This window comes from Balaenoptera musculus, chromosome 10, assembly GCF_009873245.2.
Source record: "Balaenoptera musculus isolate JJ_BM4_2016_0621 chromosome 10, mBalMus1.pri.v3, whole genome shotgun sequence".
Taxonomy (NCBI): domain Eukaryota; kingdom Metazoa; phylum Chordata; class Mammalia; order Artiodactyla; family Balaenopteridae; genus Balaenoptera; species Balaenoptera musculus.
In genome coordinates, this window is record NC_045794.1 from 94,668,456 (window position 1) to 94,694,261 (window position 25,806).

Consider the following 25,806-nt stretch of genomic DNA (forward strand, 5'->3'; position numbering starts at 1 on the left):
TATCTATAGATTTACTAAATCCCAAGAATATATTAGCATTTATGGAACTGGACATCCGCAGATAGATTGGTAGAGGGAAAAAAATAACTGAAGAAACTAGCTTCTAATAGCTAGGTTCAATTGGGCTCATTTTATTCACCCAGAATATAGAATAAAACCAGGAAGAAGTTGAGCTGTGCAAATGAATGTCTCCTCTCCCTCTAACGGTTTAAATAGTCATGCCTAGGCCTTGCTGCAGACCAAAGCCTGTTTGTTCGGAGCAGGAAGAGACTTTGAAAATAAAAGGAAAAAAACCCCCAAAAACAAACAAAAAAACCCACCAAGGTTAAAAAAAAAATCATGGGGGGGAGGGGAATCACGTACTTTGTATGTAATTCTTCTCTTTTAAATATTTAACTAAACACATGTATATGCAACTCTAATGTGAAAAGACAAGCAAATCTTTTAACCAAAAGATACAGATACCATTGACAGAGACACCTATCTATACAAACCTAGCCCACGGGAGGCTACATCTGTGGCAATGAGAATGGGAGCCTTTCCAGAACGGAACTCTGAAAAACAAGGATAATACCACGAAAGCGAAGTTATAAAATTAAGGTTACATCGTGATATATCTTAAAAAATGACCAAATAAACATTCCCAGCTATCTGGCCTTCTTACCCTATCATATTAAAACTTCAAGTAATGGTGTAAGAACACGCCAAGCTCTTTTAAATTTAAAGATAACAGTAATTCTTTTGAAAATATTTATTATACTCACCTTTATAGCAGAGGAGCAACAGATCAAAAAATTTACCTCTAATAATGAAGTACCATTAAAATTGTATGGCAATGTGTAACAAAATTAACATGAGCTGGAAATTTTCTTCCCTTAAATTATGACAGCAAAGTTGTCTCCCAAATAAAACAAAACCAAAAGTGGGAGTGGGGGAGGGGGTATGGAAAGGGAGGAAGTTTAAAAGATGTGGAATGAAAGGAGAAACCATTAACTTTGCCCTGTGAAATAACAGAATATATATACTGGTCTCTGCTCTCAGTTCCTGGCACAGAGCTCCTAAAACCCTTGTAAAACAGGGATGCTAGGAGAATCTTTTATTCTAGTACTTAAGTCTTTGACCCTGGTCCCTGAACAAGAGTTCCTAAACAAGAACAAGAACAAGAACAAGACAGGAATCTTTGTTCTAGTGAAAAGACACTTGATGGGCTCCAGAATAGCTCCTGGATGGAGGTTGTTCACCAGAAAGACCAAGCCATGATCAGAGAAGCTTGGCACTTTGAGCCCCACTCCCAGAGAGGAGAGGAGAGAGGAGAGAGGAGAGAGGAGAGAGGAGAGAGGAGAGAGGAGAGAGGGACAGGAGAGGAGAGCGGCGGGGAGGGGAGGGGAGAGGGGAGGGCAGGGGAGGGGAGGGGAGGGGAGGGGAGGGGAGGGGAGGGGAGGGGAGGGGAGGGGAGGGGAGGGGAGGGGAGGGGAGGGGAGGGGAGGGGAGGGGAGGGGAGGGGAGGAGAGGAGAGGAGAGGAGAGGAGAGGGAGACCGAGTTAACGTGATGAAGCCTCCATTAAAACCCCACAAGTATGGGACGTGGGGAGCTTCCGGGCTGGTGTTCATATCTATAAAGACAAGAACTCATTAGATAAAGAAAGGGTGTCCTAAGTGGTGAAAAAGTGGTGTAAAGAGCCAGAATTAATGACCTTGAAGTATGGTGGAGATGACAAAAATGCCCCCAATATTCAATTAACTAGAGCAGAGCTAGGCAAACCCTGGTCTTTGGGTCAAATCTGGTACAATGCCTATTTTTGCAAATAAAGTTTTGTTGGAACACAGTCAGGCTGTCTCTTTACATAATGTCTATGGCCATTTTTGTGCTAAAACAGCAGAGTTGAACAGTTGTGACACAAAGCACTATACAGTCTGCAAAGCCGAAAATATTTACTACCTGGCTCTTTACAGAAAGTTTGCCAATCCCTGAAACAGAGTATAAGGACAATGCTTAGTTTTGAACTCACCATTAAGTACCCAATCTCTTTCTGGTTGACTCTTGTCTCCATGGATACACATAGCTGGCCAACTGTCAGAAGAAAAGAGCAAAGTACATGTTAGGCATTGTTGAAATATTATACAACATTCACAACACCAATTTAGAAATTCCTACTGAACTATAAAATCTGAGGCAAATTAATTACCTCAGTGCTGCACTCACCCATCTCTGCGCATCCTTCGAGTGAGGTCATCACAGCGTCTTTTCGTCTCTACAAATATTATTGTCTTATTTTCCTTTTCAGCCATTATTTCCTCCATGAGTTGGATCAACCTGAGAACAAGACCAAACAATTCAGTCATCCAGAGAAGACCCCCCTACACATCATGCAGAAGCTATGTTTGCATTATCAACCCTCCAAAGCTTTAGTACTTTCTTTTCAAATTACTTTCTCTACAGCTGGTAATTATCAGAACTGGGATTCAAATCCAAGGATCCAGAATCCTTGCCTTTAACCACAAGCTCTGATGAATAATATAAAGAATGGACTGTTGGAAAGCTAGCAATGCTTTTAATGTTTCCAAGCCTAAAAAATACTGGCTTCTATAACACTTTAGTTTTGGAGGATTATTAGGAAAGGTTTATCAGCATCATCAAAACAGTGAAATCTTTCATACTTGTGGTCTTTTTCACTTTCCATGCAGACGTCCACAATCTGGAGGATGTTGTGGTTGGCACTCAACTCCAGATTGCCTACGTTAATCTGGGTGTAATCACGAAGGAAATCCTCTGCAAGCTGTCTTACTTCTTTTGGCCAGGTTGCACTCCACATTAATGTCTGCCTATCAGGCTATCCGGAAAGGAAAGGAAAGGCTTTCTTTTAGATTAAGTAACTACTACAGGCAAAGGGTATAAGACAACGAATTATCAGCTTTACACACCCTGATTTGGTCAACAATTTTACGAATCTGGGGTTCAAAGCCCATATCAAGCATTCTGTCAGCCTCATCCAGTACAAGGTAAGTACATCGGCGAAGATTTGTCTTTCCTGACTCCAGGAAATCTATCAGGCGTCCAGGAGTAGCTATACAGATCTCGACACCTGTAAAACAAAACCAAAGATCTATCCAACTAAGAATTCTTTATACACTGCTCAAGCCTCAGCAAACTAAGAAGCACCAACTCTGGTGGTTGTACTCAGTGCTGCAGAGCACGAACTAAATTTTAACACAGTGCCTGGAAAAGCATGATGTAACAAAAATTTATGTATAATCATCCAAACCTCGACAAAGTTTAAGTCTCCAGTCACACTGAACTTCCCTAAAATAGCATTTTAACCATATTTGAGAATTTCTATGCCGCTAAAATACTGATCTCCGCCCCCACCAGAATCCACTATTTTCTTCTTCAATTTCATTTACAGAAATTGGTAAAATGAGAGAAACTAATAATTCTTAAAACACTAATTTTTTAAATTACCTCTCTCCAAGTCTCGAATCTGGGGACCTTTAGGAGCACCTCCATAAATGCAAGTGCTCTTCAATCTAGAACATTTGCCATAGTCATCAGCCACCTGCTGCACCTGCTGGGCAAGCTCTCTGGTAGGAGCCAGAACTAGACACTAAAACAAACAAACAAACAAATCACTTGAGACACCTATCCCAAGTTTAAGGAGGAAAAAAAAAGTACAAAAAGGTTATTTAATTCTCTATTGTGTAATTTGGTACTTTCAAAGTATGTGATGGGGTGGGGAGTTGGGAAGGCAGGGGGTATAAGACAGTGCATTGGAGTGTGGCAAAAATTATGAGAACTAATACTTGGCATGTGGTATGATGGTTGACTTTTGACACGTGATTCATTACCGTTATGTGTGCTATGTAAGTAGATTTACAGACTGTATTACCTAGTTTTAACTAAACAACTCACAAAATGAGTAAGTAGCTATAAAATATTCCTGCAAAACCATGGATTAAATATTAGAAACAAATTGGGAGATTGGGATTGACTTATATACACTAATATGTATAAAATAGATAACTAATGAGAAACTGCTGTATAGCACAGGGAACTCCACTTTGCTGTACAGTAGAAACTAACACAGCATTGTAAATCAACTGTATCCCAATTAAAGAAAAAAAAAATTAGAAACAGATGAACAGGAAATGAGCAAAGCTGACACTTTTCTGACATCTAGTTTAAGCTCTTAGCCAGGCACATTAGGCAAAAACAAGGATGACTTATACACAACGTGAAAGAAGTTGGCCAAAAAATACAAAATTAAGACACTTTGAAACAGGTATCATATATACTGTTAACAATGACTCTCACTTGGTGTACTGATCCATTAGACATTAACTAATGACAATAAAGCTAACTCTATTAGCCATATGGAATACATTACATATTATGTTAATGAAAGGTAATGCATTATTTCTTGTTGTGAATGCACTGAGACATACTATAATAACGTATTCATAAACATATACAGTGAGTGCAAGCTCTATTAAAAAAAAAGTTAAGAATGTACATTCAAAATGTTTGAAGACCACTACTGAAATCTTACAGTAAATAGCATAAATGAAAATGACCAAAGAAGAAAATCATGCTGCTCTATAAACATTTACAGACGCATCACTTAACCATAAAGAATACACATCCCAAACCCGACTCAGACACAGGGCAAGGATCTCATTTCATACTTTTTTATCCCTCATAGCATCAATGAGCAATTAAGAATCGCACTTGAATTTAATGCAGAGTAAATGCCTCTATTTGAAGTTAATGGGCATAATGGTTAAAAGAGTGGTTCAAATTCAAGCGCAGCCATTTAATTCCTATATGACCCTGGGCAAGTCATTTAATTGCATTGTGTCTAAAATTTATCAGTCAGATAGACATACTCTCTCTTCCAGATATGGAAGGTAGGGTTGAGAATGAAATCTGAGAACATATGTAAAGCACAGTGCCTGAAACACAATAATCATTAAGTTGTAGTCATTCTTAGAAGTGTAAACAAACTGAAACACACTTACAATTGGGCCATCTCCTCTTTCCAAGTAAGGCTGGTGGTTAATATGAACAATAGCAGGCAGCAAATACTGGGGTGGGGGGAAAGAAGGACAGTGTTATACCAAAACTAAGCCATTATATTAATTGTTCTAAATTATCACAGTAATTGATAACGCCTAAGTAACTAGGAAAGGGAAAACAGAACTCACAACTGTTACACATATGTGCAATGTATATTTGAACATAAAATACTTCCACATATTTCAGATAGTTAAAAAAGCTGAAATATTATCCCTATCTGAATTAGAATTTCAAGAATTGAGAACATATGGAGTATTTACAATAGCAAAATAAGTTACCACAATATTAAAAATCTTCCCTTGCTGGTACATACCGCCAATGTCTTCCCAGAGCCAGTCTGAGCAATGCCCACCATATCCCGGCCACTAAGAGCCAAGGGAAATCCCTGGCACTGAATTGGAGTTGGTTCTGTGAAGTGCTGATCCATCAACACATCCATTACGTATTCTGTATGAAAATCGATATTACTACTTTAAGTAAAACTAAGGACCCACAGCCAAAAGAAATTTAAAAAACTGTTAAGCTCATTGAAGGCAAGATTTACCCAGCTTTACATCTCTCCTAGTATTGTTTTTTTTCTTCAGTACTGAATCTTTGATCTGCTAATTATAATTACTACTTCTCAAGAAGGCTACTGCCACAGCCATCTACCCTTATCCTCGAAAACTTGAAAACCACTGCTCTGAAGTATTTAACATGGTAATGACTACCATGGTACATGGTAGTCACTTATTGTTTATCTAATTCAAATTTTAACCAGCTAGAAAGCAATTTCATTTTGCTGTTTTCTAAAAGGTAGAGGCAAAACCCCAGGGAAAGATGGGGAAAAAAAGCAAAAAACCCTAAAAAGTTCTAAGGAGAGAACACATGAGCATTAAAAATAAAACAAAAACCAAAAACCACAAACACACACACAAACAAAAACCTCCAAAAACCTTTGTGAAAGGTTTCTACTTGTCTTTTCAACAAAATCCTGAGCCTGGGTCAAAACCTTTAAATAACCTATGACCACACTGACCGTTCAAGCTAAATTAACAATTAAGATACTGGATTGAAAAACACTTACGTGGGAAGTTAGCATGATGGAAGGCAAACACAGGTTTAGGACAAACATCGCCTCCTCTTACTGTAATCTCTTTCTTTCGGCGTAGTTCATCAACCTCATACTATGTAAGACAACAAAGTAAGACAAATCAGTAAACAAGTTATTCTAAACTTGCAAAACTTTATGTTCCAATACAGCAGAACAATTATCATCAAATCCACAATTACAATGGAAAATATGTATAACACTTCTTATAGTGCTTTCATATGTGTTCAGCTTCATCCAACTCTGAGTCAATGAAGCAGGTTAGCAACCGTTCATTTTCCACATGAGAAAAGTTACTCAGAAAGATTAATAAATTGCCCAAGGCCAGAAGTAGGAAGAGGGAGAAAATGTGGAACTTAGGACCAAGTGCTCTTTCCTTACACTTTCTTCTGAACAAGTTACCATGTCATGCGTAGAGTCCAAAATAATCATGAGGTTAAAAATACAAACAGGAGTAAAAGCCCATGTTTAAATTTTTAATTTACTTCATAGATGGAAAGACATGACACCTCATATACAGCTAAAATCACGTAACAAATTGGTTGGAAAATACAACCAACAAATGAGAACCAAGTAATACATTAGGTATTACTGGTTTCTCTTGTATCAGCAATCCTAACAAGAACCAAGGAAAGTGTCACCACACTAGACTAAAACATATAACAGCAACGGCTGTATATGAGTATACTCTGGCTAACGTACCTACTTGCTTCATTACTGTATATGAAAAAAAAGTAAATAAATGAAACCCCCCAAACTTACCGGAGTCAGCCTTGCCACTTCTGGATGTTCAACATAAAAATTCTTCTCAAACTTGGGGAGCTCACTCAAATCCCACTTCTTTTTACGTAAACGTTCCCCAGGATTACCAAACTTCTTTGGGGGAAGGCCACCACCACCTCTTGCTCCAAATCTAGAAACACCAACATTTTTAGCTTTTTAGTGTTTTTAAAGCAAAATACCTTAGGTGCCATAAAAACATGTAAAAAGATGGGACTCTTAAGATACTACCAGCCCCCCTCCAAAAAAATATTTACGTGTAAAGTGCTTAAAACAGTATCTGGCATAGTAAACACTCAGTACAAGCTGGCCTAATTGTATTCATTCAACAAATAGTTACTGGGTACCAACTATGTACCACGTACTGTTTTAAGTGGTGCTAGAGATACTAAAGTGAATAGAAGTCTCTACTCTTATGTAATATTCTGAAATGTAGGTAAGTGAGGACATAAAAGTTTAAATTAGGGCAAAATTGTGGACAGGAAGAAAAACAGTTCAAGTGGCTCCATACTTGGAACGGCTTCTTGAACCCCTTACCCCTTTATACTGTGATGAGCACTCCTTTTGCCTGCTAATCTGCTAAGGAAAACTACTAGGACCCCTAAAAGACTGGTAGGCTAGTCTTCACCTTTAGTTTATGCTAATGAATAGCCAGGGCAAAAATTTATGATCTTTCCTTCCACTTTATCTCCACCTTTATCTTCTTTCTCCTTTCTGTTCACAGGCAAATAGTACTATTAACTATAAATTTGCTAGAAGAACCATTAATAAGGCTTATTTAAGGTCTTTAAATCTCTATTTAAAAATCAATCTTTTTGCTTTATCTGTCTTTCACAACAGACAAGTTCAACTGGAATACAAATATGGCCATTAGCCGAACTTGACACGTTCTACTTTTCCTAGAAGTATCCCAACACTAAGATGGTCTTCATTTCTTATTTCAACCTATTAAAGTGCAGGGCGTTGTCTGATGGACAAATAATATACAGTATGTTTTCATCCCACTTCCTTACTCCTGAAAATACACCGAATTTAATTCTTTTCCACTCTCATTCCTAATATCATCTTGCAAATGGTTCCACTTAAACATGTACTAACTATCCTAAAGGGCCTCAATTTCCTGGAATTCAAAGTGCTCTTAAAATTCTTTGGCTTAAAGACCCAGCTATACATTTCTCTAAATACACACAAAGACTGATGGTTGGAAATTTTACTGGGACTCTTAAATATTTACATTCAAAAGGCAGAACTTGGCTGATTCCATTTATACTACTGTTGATCAGTATCTATGACACCTTCAATATGCCCTCAGGCTTAAGACTGAACAGACCTAAAACTACATGGATTGACCCCTCCCCCCTCACTTGCAAGTGAAGCAACTAACACAATTTTAAATAAGGTACTCTACAAATAAAAAAGCCAAGTCATTAGATTGTCAGTCTTGCAAAGAATAAAAATGACCCAAGACCGATTTTCAGAGATTGGCTGCCTAATTATATAAATTTATGTGATTCCTAGAAGATGCCATTTCAATGCTGCTGCTGTTGCATTCCAGTGCTACCCAGACCTTAAAATAATGACCTAGAATAGAACTTGAGCCTTTTCTCTTGTAGAATTTGAGTATATTTGTGCCACCATTTAAAGATGCACATATCCTAACCCCCTGCATACCATGCTGCTCATTTAATGTTTTTACCGAGTATTTTTAATTTGGCTTTGCAATAAATACCAGTTCGAAGATTTGTACATTAACATGCAAAATCAAGCTAGTTTAAATGCACAATGCACATTTGTACTGTCCGTGTATGTACACTACCTCACTCATTCTCCTTTCAAAACAATAATCCATTTCAGCTGTTCAGTTCAGAACAAACAGCAGCAATTCAAATAACACAGGAAATTTCATAGTAAAGGTAGAATTAGGGCATAGACCTTATTAAAGAGTGCCATTTTGTTTGAAATGAATTATTTCTAAAGTCTTTTTTTTAATGTCATCTGATACTCAAGAGTCAATATGGGTGGGGTAAACTAAGAATGGATCAGTAATTCACTGTTTCCTCTTTTCAAATAAGGAACTTTTATTATTAAAGCATATATACAGTAAGATATTAAACCCAACACCCACGGTAAAAAAAAACAACCATTATCAGTACCTTGGTAGCCTCCATGTGCCTATTTCAAGTTTACAATCCCCATCATAACTAGTACCTCGAATTTTAACCACTGCGTTGTTTATTGGTCTTGCCATATTTGTTAGTGTCCTTATGTTATTCTTCTAGCATTTAACTTGTTTTACTTAACATTGTATTTGTGAATCATCCATGTTGATGCAAGTTTTTCTTTTTCACTGCTGTACTGCAGTCTATTGTACGAATTTATCCAGACATTTGAGCTGCTCCTAATACTGTCATGAACAACACTGTTATAAACATGGATACCGGGGTATGTGTACAGGGTTTCTGTAGGCCTAAGAGTCTAGGGTATAAAGCTTAAGAGAGGAATTCTGGGTCATCTTCATTTTACTACTAGGTAACATTAAGTTCTTTTTCCTAAGTGGTTGCACTGAAATTCACTTCTAAATTAGCTATACTGTGAAACACTAAGCAAACATTCCACTTACAGCCCTCTGAATTTAATGCTAAAATCAAATATTTTCCTTCATAACAAGGTATAAGTCAAAGCAATCCTTTTTAGTTAGTAAATTAAGAGATAATTGAGGAGCTTGTGACTAGAAGATCTGGTACTTGTGTATCTGAACCACAAGACAAAAATGTTTGAGAAAACAGCATTAACAGAATGCCTACTACAGAGAGACAATTATACACAGTATCTCAATTCTGGAGAACAATGCAAAGGCAATTACTATCCCCATTTTCAGATGAGAAAATCGGCTCACAAAGGTTCAGGATCTTGCCCAAGGTCACACACACTCATATATATATATATATATATATTAAGAAGTGGCGTCACATAAACTTTTTATCCATAGATAAAACTTTTATTACAAAAAAGTAAACAGCGTAAGTCAACACGGATCTCTAAAGCAACTTTTTCCTTTAACGGTGTAGGCGGGGACACATAAGACTTGAATCTCAGTATCTGGGAGGACTCCAGGTTTAATCCTGTTAACTTCCAACCCAATAACCGTGGCATTACAACATCAAAAATTTTCAAGCTAGGCCGAGAAGTTAATGCTTCAGTCCAATTAGAAAAGGAAAAAAGGGGAAAAAAAAAGACTGAAACATTAAAAAAACAACCACCCTATAATAACAACCAAACCCAAAACTCCCTCCCCCCAAACGACCATTTAGAGGGCAAGTAATCCCATCGCTTTGCATTCCAATGTGCTTCCATCGAATTATTTTAAAATACGACTAAAGGTAATTTTTAAATATTTTAAAGACTACCAGTCAGCCTCTTAGTCTCTAGTTTCAAGCCAAGTTTCCAGTTCCATGAACAGGGAAGCCATTTCGCGTAAAAGATTTTCCCAGGCTGAACTCGGAGACCTCATCCTCTTCTCTCAGCAAGAACATCCGAGTTTCACGGATGAACACTAGGCCTGGAGAGATCAAATGACTTGCTCAAATCGGCCGGGCTCGAAAGCCGGGAAACGAAGGAGGCCCGGGCTGAGTTGGCGGCGGCAGCCAGGCCTCCCCTCCTGCTCCCCGCGGGGCTGAGGCCGGGCCGCGCCGCGCCACGACGACCGTCCGCAAGCAGGGGCTGGGGCGTCGCCAAGCCGCCGCCGCCCCCCATGCCGGGTCACCAGTGACCCGGGGGCCCAGGCCCACCCAGAGGCCCGCGCTCTAAACCGGTATTACGTCCCGGGTCGCCTCGCCTCCCACAGTCGGGAGCGTCGCTCCTACGCTCGCAGTCAGCTCTAAAGTCTTCCGCTCGACCGCAGGCTGCGGTCTCCTCAGGAAGCAACCTCCTCCCCGCCCCGCGTGCACACAAGGCCTTTCCTCTCCTCCTCCCCCCTTACCCTCCACGGTCACGATCCCGGTCCCGGTCCCCAAAGCCGCCTCCGCGCATGGTCCCAAATGGATAGAGATCTGGGAGCGGGGCACGGATGGCCGGGCTCGGGAGGGCCTGCGGCTCCGGTCTAGTGACGACCGATGGCGGCGGCGCCTCCGCTGTTGGGGCGGCGGCAGGCGCGGCGCTTTCTCGCTCCGACGCGCTGTCTCCCGTCGCAGACGCCACCGTCGCCGCCTCTCTCGTCGGAGACGGGAGCAAAACACAGAGAATCGGGGTTACAGAAACAGTGGGTAGGTTTGGCTACGCTCAAACCCGGCACTGCCGCGGTTCAGGCGTCTCCTTCCTTCCCAGCGACTGCACAAAATGGCGGCCGGCGCTGAGACTGCTCCAGCTTAACGCTACGTACGCCGGAGACGATACGTAAACAGCGTCTCGGAATAGCCCGCGGGCTTCGCGGAGTACTACGGGTATTCTTGGAAGCATTTTACGTCAGTTGCGGAGGCGGGCGCACTTTGCGGTCGGTAGCAGAAAAACAAAGTACGGATCGGGCGTAGAGTTCTCGCACCACCTGAACCAGAACTAGGGGTAGGGAGGGGAGGGGGAGGGCGACGTAACATTCTTTGCGTCGTTAGCCGGCCCACTATTGCGAAGATGCGCAGTGTGCGTAACGCATTCTGTTTAGAGAATAGAGGATTTTGCCGGGTTCCGACACGGGACGGAACCCGGGCCTGCTTGTGTAAGTTGCTTTGCAGAGACAATAACTGTCCTCCATATTGAAGGCGTCAAGTTTCAGGGTCTCCAGGTGCCAAACGCCCAGGAGTGTCCTCAGGGTCCCTGGCTGCCTGTCCAAGATGGTCTTGCCAGCCATCTGGCCCCGCCGCCCTGGGCCTTGTGAGTCTGCCGCGCGCCCCGGCGCCATTTCCTATCAGTTGCCTCTCGCTGCTCTGTCGCCGGCGGCCATGATGGATGTCCCTTGTCGGTTCTTAGGGGAGTTGGTCAGGCGCCGACGTCCCAGCTGAGTTAGATCACTCTTTGCTATGCTTGGTTCCCACTGGAGTGCATTTTCTGAACAGAATATTTACACTGTCCCCGACTGAGCACAGTTAGCTAACAAAGAACGGAAATGTGGGTGGAGACCCTCTTAAGGTAGACGCTGAAGCCCCTTGGCCGCCATTAAATGGCGCTGCCTCAGGAGGCCTGTGGCAGGTCCCTAGTGCCCTCCCGAGACGAAAAGGTTTAAAAGCGGTGGTCTTGAGACCCTGAAAAGGTGAAGGCATAAGTACATGTTTTTAACCAGGCTAGGCTGCCTTCCTCTCTCAATTCCTTCTAAGATGACTTCCTTCTCTCTACCTGCTTCCTTCTCTCTCTAGCTGCACTTTAAAGTCTCATAAGCTTGGCCAGGCAGCGTCACAGAATTGTCAGCTGCTAGGGCCCTTGCAGAGCAGCTCGCTGATCGTCTCTTATTTTTACAGATGGGTGAAGGGGGAGGAGATTTGAGGTCCCTCACTGTGGGGGCTGAGTGATGTCTCCATCTCTATTCTGAGTGCTTCCCAAGTTATTAGAAAAGTAGCATAATGAAAGGAGTTTCGTGACGGGTCGTGCAGATGTCTTAGACCATAGACAAGATGGACAATCATGGATTCATTGGACAAGTGTTGAAGACCTAATGGTCCAAGCACTGTGCTGGGCACTGCGGCACAGCAGTGAACAAATGAGTCCCTGCGCCTGTGGATTTTACACTCTAGTGGGGAGATAGACAATAAATGTCAGGCAGTTGCTAACTTAAATAAAAATTAGAAGCATAGAAAAGGGATAGTGTATGTGTGCCTGTTGGGAAAGGTAGTATACTTGTGACATAGTATTTTACATAGGATGTCCTAGGAAGACCTTCCTGATCAAGTGACATTTGAGCAGAGACCTAAAGTGAGGGAGCTAGGCTTGCTAACACAGAGGAAAGAGTAAGTACAAAGGCCCTGAGGCAGAATGTAACTGGAGTAGCAAGGAGAAAAGACAGGAGAGGGCAAGATTATGGAGTTTGAAGGAGTTGTAGGCCACTTTAAGGACTTTATCTTTTCCTTCCAGTAAAATGGAAATCTCTGAAAGGTTCTAAGCAGAGTGACATAATAAAAGGACCCCTATCACTGCAGTCTAGAGAATAAATTGAGAGTGAGCTAGGACAGAAGCAGGCAGATTAATTAAGAAGCCAGTGCAGTAATCCAGGCAAGAAATGATAGTGCTTGGTGAGGTTAATAGCAGTGGGTAAAGGAGAAATGGTCTGATTGAAAATCTAGCCGACGATTTCTTGATGAGTGGGATATGAAAGAAACAAGAGTCAAGGATGAATTTTGTAGGAATTGGCCAACAATTAAATTCCTACTATGTTTTAGGCTGTATAAGCCCTGAAGGAGTTGTTGTGACTGGTTCACAACTCTGTGATTGCATAGTCATTAAACTTACCCAAATGTGAAATATAATGCCTCTGCTTTCTATCTTGGTATGACCCACGTTGGCTCTTTGATAGTTTGGCTTATTGTACAGTTGACCCTTGAAGAACAGGGGTTTGAAATGCCCAGGTCCACTTATACCACGATGTCTTTCACTAAATAAGTACTATAAGGTCTGAGGTTGGTTGAATACATGGATGTGGAACGTCAGATTTAAGGGCAACTGTAAAATTATAGGCCTCTTTTCAACTGCGTGGAGGTAGGACACCCCTAACCCCTGTGTTGTTCAAGAGTCAATTGTACTTTAGATACAAGGGGTTGAGAATATTGAGGTCATTAAGTCAACAAGGTCACCTAAAGCAGTTGCCTTCAAACTATGACATAAAAGGGACACAATGGAACAGAGTTTTCAGGAAGTCTGTTTCCACATTGAACTTTCATATATATTCCTTTCGAAAATTGATATGACTGAGAAATATGTCCATAATTGCACCCTCCCACATTACAAACAACAAGAATATTTCTCTTCTACTCAAAATCTTACTATGGACTTTGCCATGGATGTAAAAATCTCAGAGGCGACAAATAGAAGGACAATTAGAAATGCTAATATTGATGTGAAAAAAGTAAATGATTCTAACGACTTGGTAACATATCCTTTTGCAAATCATGAGAATTCTGGTTCTTAGTTTTCAACAAAATGGAAGGAGGACCACGTGGAATTTTCAGCTGATAGATCCTTAAAAATAACTTCTTAAGATAGATTACTGGATTTTTGCCATATAACTTGGAAGAAGATCAAAGAATTGAGGGACATTACCATAACAAAACTCTTTCCATTCCCACCTACTAAATTATGTGATCAAAGTTTCTCAGCACTTAATGGCTATAGAAAGGGAGAAAAAAATTGCCCAAAGTAATATTTTTCTATGGATACAGGATTTACTTTTTCTTAGTCTCTATTTTTTAAAAAAATTATTTATTTTTTGGCTGCATTGGGTCTTCGTTGCTACACACGGGCTCTTCTCTGGTTGCGGCGAGTGGGGGCTACTCCTTGTTGTGATGCACAGGCTTCTCATTGCGGTGACTTCTCTTGCTGTGGAGCACGGGCTCTAGGTGCGTGGGCTTCAGTAGTTGTGGCACACAGGCTCAGTAGTTGTGGCTTGCGGGCTTTAGAGCGCAGGCTCAGTAGTTGTGGTGCATGGGCTTAGTTGCTCTGCAGCATGTGGGATCTTCCTGGACCAGGGCTCGAACCCGCGTCCCCTGCATTGGCAGGCGGATTCTTAGGCACTGCGCCACCATGGAAGCCCCCCTTAGTCTCTTTCTATCTTATTAAAATATGCATTTCCATTAAAAATTTTACTTTCTGTTTAATAGTTATTAAGAGTTGTAATATATTTAAATTGCTTTGCTTAATTTTGTTCTAATAATTGCAATAACTTAATCCAGAAAAAATTTTAATACACAGAGAAATAAAATTAAGTGATGAATAAGACATTTGATGTAAAAATATAAGTTAAAATTCTGGAAAGAAAATAAGAGTTCAAAGAGGAAAAGGAACCATATAAAATGTTCAACTCTTGAAGAGCTTATTCATGGTTTTTTGGGTTTTTTTTTTTGCCACATGGCATGCGGGATCCCAGTTCCTCAACCAGGGATCGAACCCATGCCCCCAAAGTGGGAGAGTGGAGTCTTAACCACTGGACCACCAGGGAAGTCCCTTATTCATGTTTTTTTAAAGGATGATGTTGGTATCAAATGGTATTTAAATTCCATTGGGATGCATTTCAAAGAGTGATGTGACAGTTTCATTTAAAAAAAAAAATAAATTTATTTATTTTTGGCTGCGTTGGGTCTTCGTTGCTGCGTGCGGGCTTTCTCTAGTTGCGTCGAGCGGAGGCTACTCTTCCTTGCGGTGCGCGGGCTTCTCATTGCGGTGCATTCTCTTGTTGCGGAGCACGGACTCTAAGCGTGCGGGCTTCAGTAGTTGTGGCACATGGACTCTAGAGCACAGGCTTAGTAGTTGTGGCACACGGGTTTAGTTGCTCCGTGGCATGTGGGATCTTCCTGGATCAGGGATCGAACCCCTGTCCCCTGCATTGGCAGGCAGATTCTTAACCACAGCACCACCAGGGAAGTCCTGACAGTGCCGTTTCTTGAGAAGGAGGCAGAGAGATACAGGGGAGGGAGGGGGGGTGTGGTCCTCATCAGGAGGAAGGGGTCAGCCACTACCTAGTATGAATTAAGGAATTGGCCCAGCTCATTAACTAAAACTCACCCACAGCCTTAGGGCCCAGGAGACAGCACTGGAGGAGCAGGGCTAATACTTGCTCCGGTTGTGTTTTAGGACCCAGAGGGTGTGCAATAAACGTCCTGCCCTCTCTCCCTCCCTACTGGGTGACCAGGGAAAGGGTTTATTGTGTGCCCAGAGCTCCCCAGGGGCTGTGCATCATCTGTAGGTCTCTGGGCCTCTCTGAACTTATTTCCTTGGTTTGGAAAGGGCTTTGGAAAGCCATGGAGACAAACCCTAGGGCATGGGGCCTCTGGTAGAAGCTATACAGGTTAGCTGGAGACTCCGGGGACTCAGCCTGGAAGAGGGTTCAGTGCCTGCCCCCACTGTATAGGACATGGTGTCAGCTTCTCTGGGGAGACTGACACCTGGTTCACATCCCACCAAGACCACCCTGAAGTGAGGGTGTTCCTCAGTGGAAATCTTGTGCCTCGATATGGAAGAATGTACACTGGGCAGCCCCAAAAGTCAGTTCTCATAGGCTGGAGGGGAGGGAGTAGGTATATGCTAAAATAGAGACCAAACTCCTTAGTAGCTGAGCAAGAGTTAGCTGTGTTCATGTTTTTTAATAGGTTCCTCTGTGTTCCCTAGACAGATATAGAGGTGTTGATCTGATATGGAGCTGAGTCGAGAGTCAGAGAGGAAAGTTGGCAACATCCTGCTAAGAAATAAAATGGAAAGGAGGAGAGGTGACCCCAAAGTATGTAATTATGTTACAGTCAATTGTATTCTAGAAATACGTAGACTTAATAATGTGAAGAAAAACAAACTGGCACCAAAAATTAGAACATAAGGACAAAGACAGTGAAAACATCAATAGGTTAGTTAAACACCAACTAGCATCTCTAAGATATTATATAATGAGAAGGGAAGCTCTGGTATTTACATAATTTTGATCACAAAGGCAAACTATTGTTTGCACACACTTGGAGGAAAACCAACTAGCATTAGGGTTATCTCTGATGAAGGACTGTGCCAACAAGGACACCAAGCCATAACACACACACACACACACACACACACACACACACACACACACACACCCCTACCTTATCTGGAGTTGGTTCTATAGGTACTGGATGGAAATCAGGTGGAGTCAAAAGAAGGGACTTTTGCTTTTGTATACATATGTAATTCTAGACATGTATGTTTGAGAATTTATGGGGTTGATGCAGACCTGTTGTTTCCCCTCAAAATGGCTCCTGCTCAGAGTAAATAAGTCAGTGTAAGCAGATTCACATGGCTTTACCTCCTCTACCTATTGGAATCGCTGCAAAGACCAGTTCTCAGATTGGGAAGTGAGGGAACTGACTCCCTGGGTAGTACTTGTGAATTGAATTGGGACTGTCGTGTTCAGCACAGGTCTTTTGCTCTCTGCCAAGAAGGGGTGAAACTACTTGGGAAAGGGAGTAGAGGGGAGGTTGGCAATGCAGCCATTCAAGAGCTACCCAAGGTAGAGGTTGCCTGTCAAGACAATGTGGATGTCCAAGGTGCCGGACAGGCCTTTGTACCTGCCCCATACCAGGTCAGGTTAACCCCAGAAAAGGCGGCTCCCTCAGTGGGTACTTTCACAGCTTCCTGCACTTTTGCTTTGCAGCACTTAACCATGTTTGTAGTTATTTGGGTGATTTTCCCCGTAACTCCACGTTTCAGGGACTGTCTTGATTAATCATTACTATATCTGTTGTACTTGGCACCTAACTGGTGTCTCAATATTGGTTGAATGCAAGGCAATATGTTTTATTACTTAGGGATATATATATATATATATACACGTATATATATATATACGGTATACAGTATACGGTATAATATAGATACCATATATATATATATATATATATATATATATATATATATACGGTAAGAATAAAGAAATGCATAAAAGTATTTGACAACAAATTCAGAAAAGTGAATAATTCTGTGGGGGAGGAAAGAGAGTCAATCCTATAGGATATTTAGGGGTCTTTAATTGTATTGATAATGTTTTATTTTATGAATATTAATTGTATTATTTTGTATGCCTTTTTATCTTAAATACTTCATAATACATTTAAAATACACATATGAATGAATGAGGATGAATGTAATGAGCCACCAGAACCCATGAATAATTCAAGTTTTATATCCAAGCAGCCTTATTCTGATTCCGTGTTCATCAAGCACCTTTAGCTTCACTTGAACTTGCTCACTGAGGCAATGGGTTGGTTGTTCAGGTCAATCTTCACATCTGGTCTGCTTGACATTATATTCTATTCTTCGGTGTCACTGGCATCCTGGTATACTCTCCCTGGCAGATTGTGTGCTTAGTCAGACTGAGACATCTCTCTAGAAATTAACCAGTATTGGGGCACTAACATATTGAAGATTAAGATTGAAGCCCTGACCCTGAGGCATGGAACATTCACCACCATATGAAATCTCCTGGGAAAAAAATCCAACTAGCTTTTCCAGGCTGAAACCCCTCTCTGTGCCTGCCTTCAAACTTACATAGTCTTTAAAATGTTATTTAAATATTTAAATCATGTGTTTCTATTTAACTTTACAAGAGTTTGTGTCTCATGTCCCTTACCATATTGTAAGCTCTTGAAGACAAACTCTCCCCACCCCAAAGGGCGCAACACAGTACCTTGGAGAAAACTGTTATACTGATGACCTCCAAGAAAACACATCTGGTATTCAAGCCCCGGTGTAGTCCCCTCCCACAAAGACTCCGGGTTTCTTGTGTGACTTGCTTTGGCCAATGAGACACTAACAAGCATAATGCAAGTAGAGGCTTGATAAGCACTTGCCCTATTGGAACCCAGCTGCCATGTAAAGAAGCTCAGGCTAGACTACTGAATGATGACAGAGAGAAGTCTCACCCTTTCAACCATCCCCACCAAGACCCTAGGTATGTGGGCGAGGCCATCTTAGACCCTCCAGCCAACCAATGAACTGAATGCAGCTGTATGAGTGAGCCGTTTCCTTGCTTCTAAAAGAATGCCTTGTCCTTCTTCTAGATGTGATCAAGTTAGGATGTGAAGGTAGAACTGCTATAGTCATCTTTTGACCATAAGGGGAGCTTTTAGAGACCCAAACCAGCACGACGATGATGGGAAAGTGGAGAGAAAAGAAAGAACCCGGGCCCTTGATAATATTATAGAGTTGCTGAATTAACTAACTAAGGAGTTGGTTGACTTATGGACTTTTTTAATTTAAAAAAAAATTTATTTATTTACTTTGGCTGCATTGGGTCTTAGTTGCGGTGTGTGGAATCTTTTGCTGTGGTGCGCAGGCTCTCTGTTACGGCACACGGGCTTCTCTCTAGTTGAAGCGTGCCGGCTCTAGAGTGCACAGGCTTAGTTGCCCTGGGGCATATGGGATCTTAGTTCCCCTACCAGGGATCGAACTCACGTCCCTTGCATTGGAGGGTTGATTCTTAACCACTGGACCACCAGGGAAGTCCCTGGACTTTTTATTATATGAGATGGCATATTTCCTCATTGTTTAGGTTGCTTTGAGTTGGGTTTTCTGTTACTTGCAGCTGAGGGCATTCTAACTGATATACTCCTCAACCAACTTTGCTGGTACAAGTACAAAACTCCTGAAATGCTCTGCATAGTATATACAGTAAGTCCCCTACATACGAATGAGTTCAGTTCCGAGAGAGTGTTCGTAGGTCCAACTTGTTTATAAGTCCAACAAAGTTAGCCTAGGTACCCAACTAACACAATCGACTATATAGTACTGCACTGTAATAGGTTTATAATACTTTTCACACAAATAATACATTAAAAACAAACACAAAAAATAAAGAAAAGTTTTAATCTTACAGTACAGTACTTTGAAAAGTACAGTAGTACAGTACAACAGCTGGCATACAGGGACTGGCGTCAAGTGAACAGGCAAGAAGAGTTACTGACTGGAGGAGGGAGAGGAGGTGAAAGATGGTAGAGCTGAAGGATCGTCAGCAATAGGAGATGGAGGGCAAGCTGCCATTTCACTCACGCCTGACATTGATGGCACAAGTTCTGGTTCTTTACTGGATTCAGTTCTATCTACCCTCTTGAAAAAATGATCCAGTGATGTCTGGGTAGTAGCTCTTTCTTTTCTCGTCATAGATGACACGGTAGCACTGGATTGTATTCTGAACAGCTGCTGCAACCTTCATGTACCATTCTACATTTAGGTCCTGTGCCTCAAAAACTAACAGTACCTCCTCAAATAAAGAAAATCCCCTTGCCATTTCCTGCATCGTGACTCTCTTTGGTTCTGCAGCTACTTCTTCTTCCTCTCGTCTCTCTTCATCCTTTCTCTGGGCCTCCAATTCCTGGCACTTCTTAGCAGTACCAGCTACATCACCGCTGCTTTTACACTTGCTTCCAGACATCCTGGGCTTGAAATAAAGATACTGTACTATTGTACTCTATACAAAGTACACAAAAGCACAACCACTTGTAGAGGATGCACGTATGTGACAACGTACACCAGACACGTGAACTAACTTACGTGATTAGATATACGAATGCACGTTCGCATCTTTGAAGGTTCACAACTTCAAGGTTCGTATGTAGGGGACTTACTGTGATAGACATTCAAGAAATTTGTCATTGCTGAGAAAGTAAAAGAAGATTTTGTGGTAGAAACTGCTAGTTGCTTACCCAACAGCCAATCTCCCTTTCCTCATTAATTACAGAACTACGAATTTCAGCTGGGCATATCACTGCCTAGAACAAAAGACAGTATTTCCCTACTTTTTTATATATAGATATGGCCATATGACTGAGTTCAGGCCAATGAGTTGTAAGCAGAAGTGGTGTGTGTGTGTGTGTGTGTGTGTTGGGGGGGGGGGCGCTTCATAGGAGCTGACTCAGCTGGAAAGAACCTTTTTCTGCCCTTCTGCCTTTCACCTTCATTCGCCCAACTTGATTTCTCTGACCATAGTTCCAGTAACATCTTAGGCCATGAGCTGACCTTGAGAATGGAAGCCAAGAGCAGGATGGAAGCAGAAAGACAAAAGCCTGGAGTCCTGATGACAAAGTAGAGCCACTATAATAGCTCTGGACTGCCTGGCTTCAGATTTCTTGTCTATGAGATAGAAACAAACCTCGATTTTAAGACACTATTACTTTGGGTTCAGCCAAGAAAAATTCTGACTAATAGTCTCTTCAACAACTTTCCTTTTAAAATATTGAAGACTGGTAGGGACTTCCCTGGTGGTGCAGTGCTTAAGAATCCTCCTGCCAATGCAGAGGACACGGGTTCGAGCCCTAGTCTGGGAAGATCCCACATGCAGAGGAGCAACTAAGCCCGTGCGCCACAACTACTACTGAGCCTGAGCTCTAGAGCCCGCGAGCCACAACTACTGAGCCCACGTGCCACAGCTACTGAGCCCACGTGCCACAACTACTAAAGCCCACGCCCCTATAGCCCGTGCTCTGCAACAAGAGAAGACACCACAGTGAGAAGGCTGCACACTGCAACGAAGAGTAGCCCCCGCTCGCCACAACTAGAGAAAGTACGCGTGCAGCAGTGGAGACCCAGTGTGGCCAAAAATAAATAAACAAACATAAAAAAATAAATAAAATATTGAAGACTGGTATAGAAAAGTATACGAATAATAAGGAATCATCCACCTGACTGTTAAGTAAGCCCTTCCTGGCTTCCTTTTTTCTGGTCCCCTGAAGCAGCATTTGGGTGTCACCTTGGGTGGAGTTCTAGATTGCAAGTAATAGAATCCAACTTTGGCTACTGAAGCAAAGAGAAATTTATCAGAAGGACATTAGGAGTCATTGAAGGCAGGAGGCTGGAGAACCACCATAGGAATGGACAGGAGTCTAAGCAACTCTGCAGTTTAGGAGTCAGAAACCTGCCGTCTAACAGCAGGAACAGCTTGTTCAGGTCAATACCACTGCTGCTGGCCCTACTGCCCTTGCTGTCATTGCATGTATCAGTGGCCTCTAACCCATGCTCTCATCCTTGTGACTGTCGCTCAGTATCCAGTGTCTCAGGGTACACTACATGAACTGGGGAGAGGTGACTCTTTACAAGAAAACCAGGGTGTTATTATGATGGATAAATGGAAATTGTGCAACCAAAAAAAAATGATAAACATCCAACAACCCTGAGTCAGGTGAAGGAGACTTGACTGGCTGCAACTTGGTGTCTAAGGTCCCAATCCCTCTCCTCTCCATGAAAGATATCCCTTCTCTGAGTCAAGTCTATTGTATTCCCTATTTTTGGCTTGACCACCCTATTCTGATCTCCTGGCTTTCTGTCCTTGTTTGTTCTCTGTTCTTTTCTTTTCTTAAAAAAATATTTATTTATTTATTTATTTATTTGGTTGCACTGGGTCTTAGTTGGGTCTTAGTTGTGGTAGGCAGGCTCCTTAGTTGTAGCAGGTGGGCTCCTTAGTTACAGCTCCAGGGCTCCTTAGTTGTGGCATTCAGACTTGTGGCATGCATGTGGGATCTAGTTCCCTGAGCAGGGATTGAACCCGGGCCCCCTGCATTGGGAGTGTGGAGTCTTATCCACTGTGCCACCAGGGAAGTCCCTGTTCTTTGTTCTTTGCGGAATGATTGAACAGGAAAGTTAGAAAGGATGGAAGAGATCATCTGTTTCAATCTCTTCATTTTCTAAATGGATACTAGGTTTCCCCAGATCTTGACTTCCATGTTTCTGATTGTAGCAGGTATTGAGTTCAAGTGGTATCTTGTGCATCCTGGTGTCTGACCCTTAACTGTACCTGATTCTTACTGTTATTTAATTGTGTCCCCCTTAAAATTTATATGTTGAAGTTCTAACCCCCAATTAATCAGAATGTGACCTTACTTAGAAGTAGGGTCATTGTAGATGTAATTAGTTAGGCTGAGGTCTTACTGGAGTAGGGTGGGCCTATAATCCAATATGACTTGTATCCTTATATTTATTTATTTATTTATGACTGTGTTGGGTCTTAGTTTCTGTGTGAGGGCTTTCTCTAGTTGTGGCAAGTGGGGACCACTCTTCATCGCAGTGCGTGGGCCTCTCACCATCGCGGCCTCTCCTGTTGCGGAGCACAGGCTCCAGACGCGCAGGCTCAGTAATTGTGGCTCACGGGCCCAGTTGCTCCGTGGCATGTGGGATCTTCCCAGACCAGGGCTCGAACCCGTGTCCCCTGCATTGGCAGGCAGATTCTCAACCACTGCGCTACCAGGGAAGCCCTGTATCCTTATAAAAAGGGGAAATTTGGACACAAAGACATGCACACAGGGAGAAAACCATGTGAACATGAAGGCAGAGATCAGGGCGATTCTTCTACAAGCCAAGGAATGCTGAAGATTACCAGGAAACCACCAGAAGCTAGGGGAGGGGCATGGAACAGATTCTTCCTCATAGCCCTCAGAAGGAACCAACCTTGATCTTGGACTTCTGGCCTCCAGAACTGTGAGACAATAATTTCTGTTGTTTAAGCCATCTAGTTTGTGGTGCTTTATTATGGCAGCCCTAGCAAACTAATACAAGCTAACCTTCCCAGGTAAAATACCTAATCTTTATTCTACACTTCTTCATTCGTGTTCACGATACAAACATAATCTCCTCTCATAGGTTAAAGAACTTTGTCAAGTCACCTGTGACTCTGCCTTCTCTTCCTCTTTTTATATTCAATCTCACACCAAATCTTAACTACCTTTTTGAACTGTCCATTTCATTGCTATCACCCAAGTCCCATTCTTTTTTTTTCTTTTAAGTTTATTTATTTATTTATTTTATTTTTGGCTGCATTGGGTGTTTTTGTTGCGCGCGGGCTTTCTCTAGTTGCGGCAAGCGGGGGCTGCTCTTCGTTACGGAGTGCAGGCTTCTCATTGCGGTGGCTTCTCTTGTTGCAGAGCATGGACTCTAGGCACGCGGGCTTTAGTAGTTGTGGCTTGCAGGCTCTAGAGCGCAGGCTCAGTAGTTGTGGCGCGCGGGCTTAGTTGCTCCGCAGCATGTGGGATCTTCCCGGACCAGGGCTCGAACCCGTGTCCCCTGCATTGGCAGGTGGATTCTTAACCACTGCGCCACCAGGGAAGTCCCCCCAGTCACATTCTTTATCACTTCACAACTGACTTAATCATAACCATTCCTAAATTATCTCCCTGATGCCAGTATTATTTCCTTTATCCATTTTCTGCATCTCTATCAAATTAATCCTCCAACTTCCCATGCCAACAACCTCCAATCAGAGCATACCTGAGGCCTTTCCTATTTTTCTCTATAAAGCTTTCCCATTCCTCTGCCTGCCTTTGAGTCTCTGCCAAAAGCAAATGAAGGTCACTGACTCTTGCTGTAGCAAACTCTGAGTAATTAGCCTCTGTTCTCATTTGGTGGTTTTTGCTTATTTCCACAGAATGAATAATCTGTGGAAGAAAAAGGCATGCTTTTTCTAGTGTGTTTTCTAACTTGCTGGGATATAAGCCTAGAGATACAAGCAGCATCTTGGCTATTTACTATGTGGCAAGAGCGTGTCAAAGAACAATAGCAGCATGGAAATGAGCCGAGCAGGAGATGGAGACAGAGAGAAAAGTCCTAATGATTCTCTTTGAGATCTTGGCTCCAGCTGTGGCTAAAGTTAGCTTTACTTCTGGACTTTTCAAACTCTCTTGAGCCAGTGAATTCATGTCTTGCATTTGCTAGTTTGAGTTTCTGTGGCTTGCGACTAAAAGAGTCCTGACCAATAACATCTCTTTTTTGAGTCTCTCTCTCCCGCTTGGAATAAGCCAAAGCTATTTGTACAGTCAGATGGAGAGGGAGGACTGGAAAGACCTGATGCTTTGATCATTGGTGGCAAATTGAACCCTGACCTAGAAAAGTTCAGTGGGCACTGCACAATCTGCTATGCTGTCCCAAAGTTGAGCCCCAAGTTTACAGCTTTTTAGTTCACATTCACGTGCTCAGCTACTGTTCTCCAAAGCAGGACATATCAGAGTGGCTGGATCCAGAGAGGTTTCCAGCCTTAGCCACGAGCCATATTGAAACCAGCCTTCCCCACAGAACTGTAGGCCCTTGTGTTGAGCCCTGGTTTCCAACTCTACACCAATGGGTAAATTCTCCTTGTCAGGGGGGTACTCAGCTTAACCTAGAAAATTTTTCTGAAATTCAAATCTTGGGAGTTTTATTTCCTTTCCTATCAAACAGCTCTGGGCTCCTATACAAATTAGTCCATTCCTTCTCCAGGACTTGGCATACCAGGGAATCTCTAGTAGATGCTGTTTTTATCAAGTAGCAAAACCTTCCCTTCCCCAGGAAAAAGTGTGCATTTATAGTTGCATGCTAAGAAAAGGCATTTAACTGACTTTGCAGAATACAGAAAATCTGCTCCACAGTGACTTTAACGTCCGCTTATTCAGAGGAGCAGCTTCTGAGCTTTAAAAATAATAAAATTAAAAAGCTCTTATTTCCCAGAACTCCACACTGTGAACAATTTCTGCTTGCCAGGTTGGTCTCTTTGTTTCCAAATCCCAGCTTCTATACCTTGCACATGCTGTCCTACAGCTTAACCTTTCCTCTCCGATTTTTGGAATCACAGAATCCAAATTAATTATAATCATTTGTCCTCTCACCCTTTCATAAATATTAGTCTTGTCTCTTAACTAGTATACACATTCTTTGAGGGCAGGAACCATACTTCTTTTGTACATTCTTTAGCACTTAGCATTCAATATACAATTGGTGAGTTAATGACTTAACGGATAATCAAATACCTTTTGTAACAAATGGTACTTTCAATACTTGAATTCTCATACAAGTGGATGCAACATAAGAGATGAAATCTTTCTGAGATCTATAAAGATTGTCACTGTAAATATTATTAGTGTTTTAATTAATAAATATTTTTATCATACATACATTTTGAAAACTAGATTTTATTTTCATTTAATTAGAGAAACCAATATTTTTTATACATTTATAAAATTAGTATCCAGAAATTTTACATTTAAATTAAGTTTAATATTTTAAAGAAGATTCTGAATTCTCTACGCAAAACTTAAAATATAAAAGTCATGCTATCTTGACCACCCAAAATTATAAAGTTCCTAATTACCTTCCTTTTTATCTTCCCAATAAAATATGTATGTATCAGAAGTACATTTTTAAAAAGTAATTTCAACTTGTCAAAAAGTCAAATGATTTAAAATTTAGCTTAATTTAATGTTTC

At 41.7% G+C, this 25,806-nt stretch overlaps 1 protein-coding gene across 2 annotated transcripts in view; it reads right to left on the minus strand.

Annotated features, from left to right (window-relative positions):
* Positions 1-11,293, minus strand: part of DDX17 (DEAD-box helicase 17) — a 19,323-nt gene extending 8,030 nt beyond the window's left edge. For both annotated transcript variants that reach the window (XM_036867612.1, XM_036867611.1), the window contains exons 1-11: positions 10,921-11,293; positions 6,924-7,074; positions 6,138-6,237; positions 5,385-5,518; positions 5,014-5,079; positions 3,461-3,602; positions 2,923-3,083; positions 2,659-2,831; positions 2,204-2,314; positions 2,010-2,071; positions 495-554 (exon numbers count right to left, since the gene is read on the minus strand). In XM_036867612.1, coding sequence (XP_036723507.1) covers positions 495-554; positions 2,010-2,071; positions 2,204-2,314; positions 2,659-2,831; positions 2,923-3,083; positions 3,461-3,602; positions 5,014-5,079; positions 5,385-5,518; positions 6,138-6,237; positions 6,924-7,074; positions 10,921-10,970 — 1,210 coding nt within the window. In that variant the 5' untranslated portion in view covers positions 10,971-11,293. The remainder of the gene's footprint in view (positions 1-494; positions 555-2,009; positions 2,072-2,203; positions 2,315-2,658; positions 2,832-2,922; positions 3,084-3,460; positions 3,603-5,013; positions 5,080-5,384; positions 5,519-6,137; positions 6,238-6,923; positions 7,075-10,920) is intronic.
* Between the last annotated feature and the right edge of the window lie 14,513 nt (positions 11,294-25,806).